The sequence below is a fragment of the Neofelis nebulosa genome, chromosome 18, assembly GCF_028018385.1.
Source record: "Neofelis nebulosa isolate mNeoNeb1 chromosome 18, mNeoNeb1.pri, whole genome shotgun sequence".
NCBI lineage: Eukaryota > Metazoa > Chordata > Mammalia > Carnivora > Felidae > Neofelis > Neofelis nebulosa.
The window spans coordinates 26,762,839-26,778,204 of record NC_080799.1 but is presented as its reverse complement, the minus strand read 5'-3'; the positions used below and the strand labels follow the sequence as shown (position 1 = coordinate 26,778,204).

Sequence of the window (15,366 nt, the reverse complement as noted above, 5' to 3'; positions counted from 1 at the left end):
CCAGTGGAGAAGCTGTGACTGATGAGTAGTCCCTTGAAGGGAGTCAGGACAAGTAGAACAGAAGCCAGGGAAGGGAGGCACTCTGGAAACAGCCACAAAGAAAAGGCATCAAGGACAGAAAAGAGCAGAGTCCTTCAAACTCCGTCAAAATTACCAGATCAGATCTGGGGAGGCGCTCTCCTGGGTGGAGTTCCAGAAACAATCCTCCTGGAAAGGATGCAATCTCAGGGGATGAAGAGCTGCTGTGACCTGCCCCTGCCTATCCAGGGGCACAGGATCTCCCTCACTTCTCCCTGCCAGGGCACAGCTATGCTGATCCAAATGGCGAAAGTTAATCAAGCAGTAATAATAATCCCAAGAAGCAGTCTAGAAAGAAAGCATCTCAGTGACTCCAATTAAGATAAGAAATTCTTGCTAAGCAGCAAGTTGCAAGGGAACAGTGAGTCTGTAAGGTGGGCCTTTCAGCCAGGAGAGTTAGAACGGTTCCTCCTAAAGCTCCTGGGGGGTGGGAGGAGGCGGTGCCCACACTAAAAAATGCTTGGGAAGGAGGCAGTGCCCAGGGGGGTGTCTGCAGTCAGTGGGAAACTCACGTCCATCTTGGAAACAAGCAGCAGCTGCTGTTTGATGCGCAGGAAAACGGAATCGAAAGCCAGCTGGTGGGCCTGCTGGTTAAGTCGAGTCAGGGCCATGCGAGATGCAGACAGTAGGTTGTGGTTACTTGACCCTTTTTCCTAAGACAAGAAAACACAAAAGGCTATTAGGGCCTGGCTGTAACCAAGGTTTTAGCTAGTTTGACATTTTTGAAAAGCCACTGAGAGGAAAACAGTGAGGGGGCAGGTCTATACAGTAGTGTTCCCAAGCCTGGTTGTGCCCTGGCACCTGCTTTGGAACATGCTGGATTACAGGTGCACAGGCTCCACCTCAGGGCTACTGAATCGGAGTCCAGCAGGGGTGTGGGGCCCAGGAAGCACTGTTTTAAATTCACTTTTCCAGGTAATTCTGATTCGTCTGAGCTCACACAAGCTGATGGACTGGAAGTGTAGGAAAAATTAACCTGTGGCTGTTCCTCGGGGATAGAGGAAGAAGGAGAAAACGTAAGTGTCAGGTATAGACAAGACTGGGAGACAGAAGCCTGATTCCCAGCGAGGTCAACTCAGTTACACCTGGCTATACAGCAAAGCGTGCACAACCTATACGAATCCCAGGGAATTCCAAACCGCCTGAGAAAATACAGAGATGGAAAATGTAACCCTGGTTTTGCTATTATAAATGAACTGATTACAACAAACTAAATCAGATCAGCAATAAAGATAAACAGAACTGCTTTCACCTAATCACGGAAGCATGGATGAATGAGCCTGGACAAGTGTTTTAAGAAGTGTTTGTCAAGCTCAGATGCAGCCAGTTGGTGTGCCTAAGTGCAAATGTGAGACCATGTGAGGGCAACAAGGAAGCCTCAGACATGTCCAGAGGGTCACTGTGCAGTCGCCCCCAGAGCTCAAGGCCTGGTAGGACACTCTGAGGTTGCATTTGGTGCCATGAGAACAGCAGTGTCTATTCGAAACCGACCAGGGGAAGGGGAGATGGTTCTGGAAGGGATGTTGCAGCCCTCCTAGGATCCTGGGGCCATTCAAAAGTTGCTGTGTGGCTCATTCCATTTATTGGGAAGTTCTTCTGTCCCTGGACCCCAAGGGGCCCAAAGCTCAGAGTCAAGGGCAGCATTGTGGTAGATCAAGTAAGAGCTTAAGCTAAAGGACAGCTCGGAGGGAACACGTCCCCCGGGTCCTCCTGCTCCCATGAGGACGCACTTGCTCTGGAGGCTTCCTCTGGCTTTTCCCCACCCCTCGTCCCTCCCCTGGGGAAGAGGCTCGACTTCCCCCATGGAAGGGCTGGGGGCCTCCTCTGTGGCTCCTGCCCACCAGCAGGCGGTACACACTCTGGTCCCCTCTCTGCCATTAACAGGGGACTGTCCCCAGACTGGAGCCAGGGGCTACCTGCCCCACCCATCCCCACGCAAGTCTGACTACAGCAAGCCCATCTGGACACACGTCTGAAGCCACGCTCTCCCGCCTGCCTTTCGTCAGTAATAAAGCTCTACTTATCCACCTCCTACACCTATGTATCCACTGGTTCTGACCCGGTTTCGTTTATTAGCTCCTAAAAACATGATGTGAGTGAGACAGAGAAGTGGCAGTGGGGCACGCTGCAGACCACAGCCACCCCACAGAGCCAGAAAGCCTGGATCAGGGAAGGGGTGACGAGAGAAAAGCTTCCATGTGCAAGAATGCCATCCGTCTGGTCTCATACCTTGAGGGTATAAAGTATTTCCATTAAACTGGCATATTCGGAAGGGTTATCTTTCTGGAGGTAATTATATTCTTGCCATGGGTTCCTGGTAGAGCTCTTCCTGTCTGTCAAGATGCTGTCCTGAAAGCCGGCCAGGTTCCGAGGGCTGTAGGAGTCCGAGAGATACCTGCCAGCTGTGGACAAGATCCTGAAATGAAAGCGATGACCATTATGCCCTGAGCTATTTGTGGGGAACTTCCTCCTTGGGGCATTCAGCTTGCTCCTTACTAAAATCCCAGGATACGCTTTTGAGGCAGATTGATTTAGGGTCCATTTTATAAGGAAAGGAAGACATCCTTCACCGCTGAGGCGTGAGCTGCACGTCAGATACATGAGACACCAGGTGTTTTCATTTCCTATTTAACACTCAGACCACCGGAATATGCCACCTTCCTAATGTGACATACAGCCTACACGGAGCAGTGCTCGGTTGACTACGGTCTGGAACACTATACATGTTCTGTGCAGCCCTTTCTCGCTCTGTGACCATCACTGTGTGGAACAAAGCCACAGGCTGCTGGTGGGCACCTTGGCCACAGCAGCACCAGACAGGGGCGGGAGAGTCGGTCCCAGGACAGTGGTGGCAGCACGTCGAAGCACACCTCCAGCCACAGCACTCGCTATCACACAGCCGGGCCGGAGTGGCATTTGTCTTCAACGGCCCTGTATGGTTTACTTTCGTGGCTTAGGTGCCACACAGAGATCTACTGAGAGAAGCAGGCGCTTTCCAATTGCTCTGAGAAGGAACAATGCCTGGGGGAGGTTCTCAAGGACAGCCAATGTTTAGGGCTTGAATCTCCATCTTCTGTCTCCACCAAGGGCGGCCTTCCCTGATGGATGCTGCAAATCCTCCTGTTTCCCCCGAGCCCAGCTCTACCATCTGGTCCATACGTCCGAAATTGCACAGCACTATGTGAACATACGCCACCGGGAGGAGACACACTGTATTACATCCCGAGTGTGGCTAACTCCCTAACCCCTCCTTCACCATAATTTCTCATGAAAGGAATTGCCGCGGACCTGGCAGCTTTTAGGTGCACGCGCTTTAAAAAAAAAAAAAAAAAAAAAGTCCAGGGGCGCTTGGGTGACTTGGTTAAGACTCCGACTCTTGATTTCAGCTCAGGTCATGATCTCACAGTTTGTGGGTTCAAGCCCAGCATCAGGCTCTACACTGACAGAATGGAGCCTGCTTGGGATTCTCTCTCTCTCTCTCTCTCTCTCTCTCTCTGCCCCATCCCATCCCTGTGCACGCACATACTCTCTTAGAAATAAATATTTTTTTTAATTAAAAATTAAAAATTAAAAAACAAGTCCAGTGAGCCTGTCAAGGAATGCGTGTACTTGCAAACAGTGGGGACGGGCCCTTTTTCAGGAACTGCTGTTGACACAAGCAGCTACCTGCCTCTGCCACTAAAAAGTTACGGTTTTCCCTCTTGCTTAAACTACAGGTTATTTCGGCTGGCTCTTTTGTCTGCCAAACTGTGGCCTATTCCTGCCACCCTTACTTCCAAGTCTTCACTAGCTGTGGGGAAAAAATGGGGGGTTCTTCCCCCCCCTCCCCGAATTCCTAGCACTGAGCACAGGGCCTGGCCCATGGCAGGGGACACTGGGTTTGGCAAGCAGGAAGTCAAGAGCTGCCTTCTGGGAAATCAGTTCCCCTTGGGAGGGCCACAGCCATACGTGTCTCCACTGTCGGCTGGGGGAAACTGAAGAAAACCAGATAAGTCAGGAATGTTTTAAGTATTAAAGATCACGGTTTAAAATGTCACTATAGTGCGCTCTACAATAAGAACCAAACCTTAAAAAAAAAAAAAAAAAAGAGGAATAAATATAGCTCCAACCCCAAGGAATGAATGCTATCTTTTCCTCCCCAGCCTCCTCTTCATCCAGACAGACACCATTAGATGATCTAATCATCAGACTCTGACTTCCTAGGACGTGTGTTTGCTAGTGCTATAAATTAAATCTTACTGAAACCACTGGATTTCTTCACTCATAAAGAAATGTCTTCTCATCATTGGAATGGGCTATAAGCAGGTCTTGGGAATGTCAGATAATTAAACAGTCCTCGCCCTCAAGGAGCTCAGAGATTAACCGGGGAGTCCAACCTCCATCAATATGGCAGGAGAATGCAGTCAATATGCACAAAGGAGGGAGAGACTAACGTTACACTTCCATCTGCTTCCTCAATTCATTTCCTTTCACGAAAAGTTGTTAGCCACTTCTTCACAAGCCATGGAAACCTATAAATTTACAACAGATCCCCCAAACCTGATTTCCCACTGAACTGAGACCTCATCCCAGTGAAAACACCACTGGGCCAAAAGTTAAGTGGTGGGTGCTGTGAACATGCAGAGGGGCCGTAGCAATCTCCCTGGCATCTCACCCAACTTGCCCAGTGCAAGAAAAAGCCTTCCAGTGGCACTCAGCCCATAAATCCCAAAATGATCCCTTTCTGCGAGGTGATCTTAAGACCCCAAGAGCCAATGTCACTCTTGTCGCTGAAGCCATCTGGAGTGTTTCCAGCTACTGACTCTGCCACCCAGGGGGTGGTGGGGAGAGGAGTGGCCCTTGGGCCAAGCGGAGTCTGGGCTCCCCAGGGGAGACTGACAGGCAGATAAGGTAAGTTTTATAGGCAGCTGCCACACGTGGCCTCCCTGATGGGGACACAGATGATGACTGTCACTCTTTTCCCTTTCCAGGCTCAGTGCTTTCAGAATGATATCGCCTCTCAAAGAGGCTCCCTTGGATACACCCAGTCTGTTCTCATCTCACGCCAAAGCTCAGACCAGCCTTTCAGCTTCTCTGGGCTGCAAAATGCAGGTGGAGAGAGAGGCTCATCCTTTATCTACCATGTCCCCATTCAGCTTCCTAACCAGATTTTTCTTTTCCTTCTAGAATGTAATATTCACTTTCATGAAAAGATTAAGGAAAACCTATGTGTCCTGATATGGAAAGATGTCTGCTTTACACATGCAGAGAAATCCAAGTCCAAGGAGAGACACTAATTTGTGAGAAAGACAGTGTGGGGGTGACGCACTCTGGACGGCTCAGCTGACGTCCACGTTCCAATCCCGGCCTCGTGTTGTGGTTCCATGACCTCAGACACAGCTATTTCCACAGATCATTTATTTTTACTTAAGTTACTACCTGTGCCAGACTCCATGCCTCGATGTTTCTTCGACTGTAAAAATGGGGATAAGAACAGTACCTACCTCTTTGGCCACTGGGAGGATTAATGACTTAATTCATGTAAAGTCCTCAATGTCAGAGTTCAGTAAATTATGGGTGGGGGGAGATGTTAATAATGTTTCTTCTAGAGAGGATTTTTCACGCGAGTAGAGTTTTCATTTTTATTTTGCATACTTATGAACTGTTTTAATCTTTGCAATGAGTTGGGGCCAGGCTATAATCACTACTGAAATTAATAAAATAAGCTACATGCCTTTCTTTCAAATACATAAATGTGACATTTTCAGCTCTTCCTAGGATGCCTCTGAAAACCCTGACCCACTGGCCCTCCACCACAGGCTCCCCCACAGTATGTGCATGTGTGCATGTCGGCATGAGTGTGTGCAAAGGGTTATTGGTTACTGCATTTATATTATCTACACATTCCACTATATGCCTGGGGTGCCCGGTTTTATTCATTCCAGGAACTCACATAATTTCTGTGCTGGGCTGTTTGGGAGTTATAAACAGTTGCACATCCTAGCCAGCTATAAGCTGCCCAGAACGAAAACCACTGTGGAAGATTGTGGGACTTGAAGACGGTCTGTGGGCTCAGAAATGAAAGAAGACAAGAAGTGGCCAAAAAAAAAAAAAAAACCCAAAACCAAAACCAGCTGACTTGGAGCACTGACCCTGTTCCTCAGCAACTCATCCCTACTTCCCACGGGGTGGATGTGTTGTTGCGTACACCCCACACCAACCACTCCCCCCCCAACCCCCTGGAGCTTTCATTTCACAATAGACCACTGCCAGAAATTCCCTCTTGTCCGGATTGCTTTAGGACAATAAAGAATTATCCCACAATGAGGTGATGGGGCTGCTGCTAGGCCCTCACACAACTGTACGAAATAGATTTCTTCCCCCAGCTCCTGGAAAACACAGAAATCAGCTGTCCCAAGGGAATGGGAAATTTAGCTGGAAGAAAGAAGGAAGGAAATTTGGGAGTCTGGAGCCCTCTGAGTCTCGGGAAAACTCATCTGAAAGGGGCCACTGCAGGGCAATGGAAAACCCTGGCAGGTATCAGAATAGAGAAAGGGGTCAGAGTTAGGGGAGAGAAAGGAAACCCTCCTTCAACACACACCACCCCCGGCACCACAGAATTCTGCAGAACCCGGAAGGCTGGCTGGATTAATCCCGATTCTATGGGCTGCCCCAGGTGAATTCACCACCACCTACAATGCTGTTTCTATGGAGAAATTTATTGTGAGTCCCAAAAACTAACTTACAAACAAGCAGTGGGAACCCAGCCCAATTACAATTTGGAGACAACATGTCCTGTTTCCTCACTTGGGCTGAAACTTCCATATCTAACCAAAACTTTGTGACCACTGCCAAGTAGCTCAGAGCCTTGCCCTTTTTAGGTGCTCAGTATTTGTTAGTCCTCGAGCTGTGTGGCTTCCACATTTGACCATACGTTGTCATTGCTATGCTGTGCGTTCTATCCGGTTCTTCCCAAGAACCCAGGGACTCGCCCACAGCCCTTACCTACCTGTTTGCTAGCTGCTGCTCGAAGTCCCCACATTGCCGCAGGAGCTCGCCACAGGTAGCTATTATCCTAAACAAAACAAAAGGCACTTCAAGTTCAAGTACCTGGAATGTTGACACAGGACAAACATTATCTCATTCATAAAAATTCTAACTATTCACTCCTTTTGGTGGGGCTGGATTCTGGAAAAGTGGTTAACCATTTGACAGTCTACCTGACGTGTTTTACTAATTAGTAATTCATGGAGAAGGTAAAAGTGACCCCCTTCTAATGCCCTCAAGTCACAGGCCTCTCTGCTTCGAATCACAGTTCTGTCTACAGGTCAAATGATCTTACATTTCCAAACTACTGAGGAGCTCTGGGGCTTTGTCCTTAAGAAAACGGGTTGGAAACACTTCCTATCTAAAATTTAAAAACCAGAGCACCTGGCTGGCTCAGTCGGAAGAGCATGTAACTCTTGATCTTGGGGTCGTGAGTTGGAGCCCCACATGAGGTGCGGAGATTACTTATTTAAATAAATTTTTAAAAACTTTAAAATAAAATTTAAAAATCAACGATACATTTAAAAAATCATTCACCACAATCAAGTGGGATTTATTCCCAGGATGCAATGGTGGTTCAATATTTGCATATCAATCAACGTGACAGATCACAAGAGAAAGGATAAAAATCACGCGATCAGGGGCACCTGAATGGCTTAGTCGGTTAAGCATCCGACTCTTGATTTTGGCTCAGGTCTTGATCTTGCAGTTCATGAGATCGAGCCCCATGTCAGGCTCTGTGCTCACAGCACAGGGCCTGCTTGGGATTCTCTCTTTCTCTCTCTCTCTCTCTCTCTGCCCCTCCCCTGTTCACACTCTCTCTCTCAAAACAAACATTTTTTTAAAATTTTTTTTTAATCTTTATTTTTGAGAGAGAGAGACAGAGTGTGAGTGGGAGGGGCAGAGAGAGAGGGAGACACCGAATCTGAAGCAGGCTCCAGGCTCTGAGCTGTCAGCACAGAACAGAGCCAGATGCAGGGCTTGAACTCATGAACTGCAAGATCATGACCTGAGCCAAAGTCTGACACTCAACCAACTGAGCCATTCAGGTGCCCCCAAATAAACACTTTTTAAAAGTCATATGATCATCTTAATAGATGCAGAAAAATCATCTGACAAAGTACAACATCCATTCATGATAAAAACTCTCTAACAAAGTAGGTTTAGAGGGAGCATACCTCAACATAATGAAGGCCATTTTTGAAAAACCCACAACTAATATCCTCAATGATGAAAAACAGAGAAGAGCTTTTCCCTAAGGTCAGGAAGAAGACGAGAATGTCTGCTCTCACCACTGTTATTCAACATAGTACTGAAGTCCTGGCCTCAGCAATCGGGCAACAAAAAGAAATAGAAGGCATCCAAATTGGTAAGGAAGAAGTAAAACTTTCACTATTTGCAGATGACACAATACAATATAGAGGAAACCCTAAAGAGTCGACCAAAAAACTGCTAGAACTGATCAATGAATTCAGTAAAGTCAAAGGATACAAAATCAATGCATAGAAATTTGTTATATTTTTTACACTAATAATGAAGAAGCAGAATAAGAAATTAAGAAAACAATCCTATTTACAACTGTACCAAAAATAATAAAACACTTAGGAATACACTTGACCAAAGAGATAAAAGACCTGTACTTTGAAAACTATAAAACTCTAATGAAAGAAATTGAAGACGGTACAAATAGAAAGATGTTCCATGCTCATGGACTGGAAGAAACAACATTCTTAAGATGTCTCCACTACCGGAAGCAATCTATAGATTTAATGGAAGCCCTATCAAAATACCACCAGCATTTTGCATAGAACTACAACAAATCATCTTAAAACCTGAAGGGAACCACAAAAGACCCCAAATAGCCAAAGCAACCTTGAGAAAGATGAACAAAGCTGGAGGCATCATAATTCCAGATTTCAAGATATACTACAAAGCTGTAGTAATCAAAACAGTATGGCGTTGGCACAAAAATAGACACATAGTTCAATGGAACAGAATAGAAAGCTCAGAAATATACCCACACATATAGGGTCCATTAATCTACAACAAAGGAGGCAAGAATATACAAAGGAGAAAAATAAATCTCTTCAACAAATGGTGTTGGGAAAACTGGACAGCAACATGCAAAATAATGAAACCGGACCACTTTCTTACACCACACACAAACATAAACTCAAAATGGATTAAAGCTTAAATATAAGACCTGAAATCATAAAACTTCTGGGAGAAAATATAGGCAATAATTTCTTTGACATCAGCCATAAAAACATTTTTCTAAACATGTCTCCTCAGGCAAGAGAAACCAAAGTGAAATTAAACTATTGGGACTACACGACCAAAATAAAAAGCTTTTGCTTTTTGTGAAAGTAACCATCAACAAAACAAAAAGGCAATTTACTAAATGGGAGAAGATATTTGCAAATGATGGGCTAATATCCAAAATATATAAAGAATATATACAACTCAACACCAAAAAACCCAAATAATCCAATTAAAAAATGAGCAGAGGACTGAATAGATGTTTTTCCAAAAAAGATACACAAATGGTCAACAGACACATGAAAACATGCTCAACATCAGTCATCACCAGGGAAATGCAAATCAAAACCACAATGAGATACCACCTCACACCTGTCAGAATGGCTACAATCAAAAATACAAGAAATAATAAGCATTGGCAAGGATGTGGAGAAAAAGGAACCCTCCTGTGATGTTGGTGGGATTGCAACTGGTGCAGCCAATGTAGAAAGCAGTATGGAGCTTCCTCAAAAAAGTAAATATAGAATTACTATATGCTCCAGTAATTTCACTACTAGCTATTGACCAAAAGAAAACAAAAATACTAATTCAAAAGATATACCCACCCCATGTTTAGTGCAACATTATTTGCAATAGCCAAGACATGGAAGCAACCCAAATGTCCATCCACAAATACCATATACACTTGGATAAAGTGTATGTGGTATGTATGTATATATGTATGTATACATACACCTACATACATATACCTATATACATATATATACATATATAGATGTATATATATGTGTGTATATATGTATACAAATATATATATACCACATACATGTATGTGTGTGTGTATACACACACACACACACACACACACACACACACACACACACACACACACACTGGACTATTAGTCATAAAATAGAATGAAAAATCTTGCCCTCTGCAACAACATGGATGGATCTAGTGGGTATAATGCTAAGTGAAATAAGTCAGTCAGAAAGATACCACAGGATTTCACTCATATGTGGAATTTAAGAAACAAAACAAAGAAAAAAAGAGACAGAGTCGTAAATACAGAGGACAAACCGGTGATTGCCAGAGGGGAGATGGGTAGAGGGACAGGTGAAATAAAGGGGATTAAAAAAAATTAAATTTAAATTTAAAAATCAAAATTCATTACTTAGTATTTGTTAGATGTCTGCTATGTACAAGGCAAAGAAAACTATTTTGATACTAGAAGTTATCTCTCTGATCACATGAAAGGCAGATGAAGATTAATCCACTTGGCTTCTCAGAGATAAGCCTGAATGACCATCATACCTGTATTTAATAATCCTTTAATTTTCAAGTAATTTTATGCTGGGCCTCCAACTCCAGGTGCTGAGTCCTTCAACACCAAACTATAATGTCAGGACAAATCCAAGGATTAAAAAACATCTAAAGTCTGGTTAATTTTTAACTTTCTCTAAAAGTGCCTATCATCACCGGGGTATCTAGGCATTCCATCATAAGAAAGGTTTATGAGAAAGCGAAATATTCCACTTTTCACTTGCCTCAGGTACAACAGAATAACCTTGTACATAGTATTTTCTGGTGTACCAAGCCACCAACGACGATAGGGGATACAGTTAGCATCTAGAACATTAAATTTCATCCCCCCAAAATAAAAGTCCAGATCAGAGCCCATGAAGAGATGATCACTGGGAGGCCCTGGATCAGAGCAGATCCAGGGTCTGGATGTGCCAGATGTGTGGGCCACCACGCTGAGACCTACAGGTGGCACCGGCACCCTGTGCACACTACCTAGGCCAGGGGTCAGGCAAGTGGGTGAAGAGCAGCCTCCCTCTTCTGAATGTACATCCCTGAAGAGCAGTTTTAAGGAAAAGAAATTCTTTTTTTTTTTTTTAATTTTATTTATTTTTTTTAATTTACATCCAAATTAGCATATAGTGCAACAATGATTTCAGGAGTAGATTCCTTAGTGCCCGCTACCCATTTAGCCCATCCCCCCCCACACCCCTCCAGTAACCCTCTGTATGTTCTCCATGTTTATGAGTCTCTTATGCTTTGTCCCCCTCCATTTTTACATTATTTTTGTTTCCCTTCCCTTATGTTCATCTGTTTTGTCTCTTAAAGTCCTCATATGAGTGAAGTCATATGATTTTTGTCTTTCTCTGACTGACTAATTTCACTTAGCATAATACCCTCCAGTTCCATCCACGTAGTTGCAAATGGCAAGATTTCATTCTTTTTTGATTGCCGAGTAATACTCCATTGCATATATATACCACATCTTCTTTATCCATGCATCCATCAATGGACTTTTGGGCTCTTTCCATCCTTTGGCTATTGTTGGTAGTGCTGCTATAAACATGGGGTGCATGTATCCCTTAGAAACAGCACACCTGTATCCCGTGGATAAATACCTAGTAGTGCAATTGCTGGGTCGTAGGGTAGTTCTGTTTTTAGTTTTTTGAGGAACCTCCATACTGTTCTCCAGAGTGGCTGCACCAGCTTGCATTCCCAGGGAAAAGAAATTCTTGATTGCTTTTGACCTCGGCCTAATAGGAGAGCTACTACCATGCACAGTAGTGGGAGAGCAAGAGCACAAGAGGACATATGGCCAGGCTACTGGGACTTCAGCTGTCAGCCCCAGGAAGTGAACCCAGTGCTTCTAGAGCTTCCAAGCTTTAAGTGATATTAGAAATCTGAACTGGGGCACCTGAGTGGCTCAGTCAGTTAAGTGTCTGACATCAACTCAGGTCACGGTCTCAAGACTCGCGGGTTCGATCCCCACGTCAGGCTCTGTGCTGACAGCTCAGAGCCTGGAGCCTGCTTCGGATTCTGTATCTCCCTCTTTCTCTGCCCCTCCCCTGCTCACATCTGTCCCTCTCTCTCTCAAAAATAAATAAACATTTTAAAAAAATTAGAAATCTGGATTATGTTAAAACTGGTTTTTAAATGTTGAAAACTCACCCAAAATTTTTTAAATGATGTGATCAAACAAACCATGTCCGTAGGTCAGATCTGGCTCCTGATGCAGTCTGCACCTTCTGGCTAGAACTTTCAAGGACCAAACCTTCTTAGGCCACTGCTGATCACATTCCCACCAGGCCTCAGGGCTTGGGGCAACAGGGGTCTATCTATTGGCTCACAGGTCACAGGGGCTACCCCAGAATCTGGCCCTGAACAACCATTTGGGAGGGTCACCTCAATGCCTGTCATGGAACTCTTACGTGGTCCTTTTCAGGCCAGATAATGCTGCCTTATCACTTAGTAGCATGGTGCTTAAATCTAAAAACAGGATCTGGGCACCTGGCTGGCTCAGTCAGTAGAGTGTGTGTGATTCTTGCTCTCAGGGTTGTGGGTACGAGCTCCCCACATGGGGTGTAGAGATTACTTTAAAAAATAAAATCTTAAAAAATTTAAAAAAATAAATAAAGATAATAAAAACAGTATCCAATCAGCTGTGTATTTTCTAATATGCAAGTTCTAAGTTACTTTAGGCCTGAAAAAGTATAGGCTAAGGGGAAAAAAATCTCACAACAAGTAGAAAATGTGAGTCACCAAAGGAGATAAGGAGCTCATAAAGACTGTTTATGCATTAGGAGTGAGAGAGGTCCTTCTGGTGCTGCTGTTGCTGTTGTTAGTTTTAACTGGCTTGTTTTTAGAGTCTAGAGGTTTTGCTTTAAAAAAAAAAAAAAGGCAGTGAAAGATGAGAAAGAAATGAACCCCTTACAAACACATTCATCATTTTTACATATTATACGATGCATGTTTATGCTTACTTACTACACGGGGCACATGCTTAAATTACAGCCCTCGGGGCACCTGGGTGGCTCAGTTGAGCATCTGACTCAGTTTAGACTCAGGTCATGATCCCAGGGTTGTGGGATTGAGCCCCTGCTTAAGATTCTCTCCCTCTCTCGTGGCGCCTGGGTGGCTCAGTTGGTTAAGCGTCCAACTCTTGATTTGGGCTCAGGTCATGATCTCACGGTTCGTGGGTCTGAGCCCCACTTTGGGCTCTGCGCTGGCAGCGCAGGGCCTGCTTGGGATTCTCTCTCTCTTTCCCTCTCTCTCTGCCCCTCCCCCACTCGTTTGCATTCTCTCTCTCAAAATACATAAATAAAAAACTTTAAAGGTTCTCTCCCTCTACTCTCCCTCTCCCCGACTCACAACTATCTCTCTCTTAAATAAAAAATAAAATCACAGCCCTCATTTTACCTAATGGAGTTCTGAAAAGCTGTCCAATCTTCTTGAAAAAGCGAGTTGGAAGGAATATCATCCAGCTTGCACTTCTTTCGTATCGACTGGAGAGTACTGGTGAAATCGGACACGTACCTGTGAGGAAAGAAAACAAAACAGATGGGGATGTCAGCGTCAACTCATATCTGAAGACGCTTGGAATTACGTGGCTTTGGACAAATGGCCAAGGACCTCAAGACCGTTTTGTAGAGGTTCCTGCCGAGCGGTCCGACTGCTTGTGAACTCTGACCACAGAAGGGTCTCCTCTGTATGGCAGGACCATCTTTCTCACCTGGAAGGGCAGCTTTAAGGGAGATGCTCAAGATAAGGAAGGGGAGAGCCACTAAGTTGAAGATTCTGGTGACCGGACAGGTGAGAGGTGGGGCTGGTCAATTACTCCTTGGCCCAAAGAATTGTCCTGAAACATCAGCGTCCCACTAGGATACCCGACCATCACCGAGGACACCATAAAGCAGCTCGCCAAAGTCCCCGGTACTTCTGTGGCATTCTTCCCCCCCAAATCTAGATTAAGCAGCCAAGCTCCATGGCAGGCGAAAGCCCACCTTTAATGGCACAGGAGCACGAAACTAGATTCAAAGCTGAAGACCCTCCCTCATCAGACTGCTGTTTGCTCCTGCTGTATACCACATGCTTTCCCTCATGGGAAAGGTTTAACCAGACAGCTTCTTTCACGTGTGTGTTCGAAGCACGTGCTGTCACTAGGCTGGAAGCTCCTGGAGAAGAGGGACTATCCCTTTGTGGCTCATAACCATTCCCCCAGAAATTAGCACATGGCTGGCCATAAAAGAGACACCTGGGAACAGTTCCCGAACGAATGCCAGACTGGCAGTGTGGCCTTGGCAAAGTGTGTGGGTGTCTTTGGGCCTCAGCTTCCTCATCCTTAATGACATCTGCTAAATTGCCTCACAGGGTGGCCGTGATGATAAAATAAGATAAATGAAGTAATATACATAAAAGTTCCCCAGAAAGTAGGAAATGCAAGCTGATGTGGGGTGGTGGTGCCTTTGAGGACATACAGCTCTTGGAACACGAACGAACAAGTACAGGTCCTTGCATATCAGGAAAAGGTCAGGGGAGGTCCTGTTCTCTGGAAACCACAAGGCTCCCTGAAAACCTAGGCCATCTGTGTCCCTCACAAGAAGCCTGACCTCTCTCCCTCCCCAAAGCATTAGCTCGAAGTGAGGAAAGTGGGACGTGACGCCCAGGGCACAGGCCTGAAGAGCAAGCTGGTGTGGAGGAAAGAAAGGCCACAGGCAGCAGAAACTGCTTCAGACCTCTGCGCTGACTACAAGTGACACCGCGGCCCCCTGGACACGGGCCCGAGGCTTTAGAGGGGAGAGCCATGAAACCGATATCCACCCACGGCACCTCCCCTTTGTACCAAGAGGAGGGACAGCTTTCTGTCAGTCCTTGTGGGAGGGGGACGGGCCTCAAGGACCAACAGACGGGGGAGGGCGGGAGGAGGGATGTTGAGGAACACGGCTGTGCTTCAGCCACAGGAAGTTAACCGACTGTGCTACCGCCCCGCACTATGATGGAAAAGTCTTAGAGGAGCATGCCAAGCAGCGAGGCCCTTGCTCTGCAGGAGCTCAGGACGGCATTCTGGGAGGCCGAGTAGGCAGTAGAGTACTGGGGGAGGGGGTGTCCATTCGGCCACAGTGTTCATCACATCACAGTTTTATCACATTTGTTCCCAAACCCTCCGATTCTCTCTCACAGTAAATGTTCCTGGGGGCCCTGCCA

At 45.6% G+C, this 15,366-nt stretch overlaps 1 protein-coding gene across 1 annotated transcript in view; it reads right to left on the bottom strand.

Moving 5' to 3' along the window:
• Window positions 1–15,366, bottom strand: part of COG7 (component of oligomeric golgi complex 7) — an 86,824-nt gene that overhangs the window by 19,489 nt on the left and 51,969 nt on the right. Inside the window, exons 10-13 of the mRNA XM_058710667.1 lie at window positions 13,582–13,698; window positions 7,067–7,132; window positions 2,308–2,494; window positions 591–731 (exon numbers count right to left, since the gene is read on the bottom strand). Of these exons, the coding sequence (XP_058566650.1) occupies window positions 591–731; window positions 2,308–2,494; window positions 7,067–7,132; window positions 13,582–13,698 (511 nt within the window). The remainder of the gene's footprint in view (window positions 1–590; window positions 732–2,307; window positions 2,495–7,066; window positions 7,133–13,581; window positions 13,699–15,366) is intronic.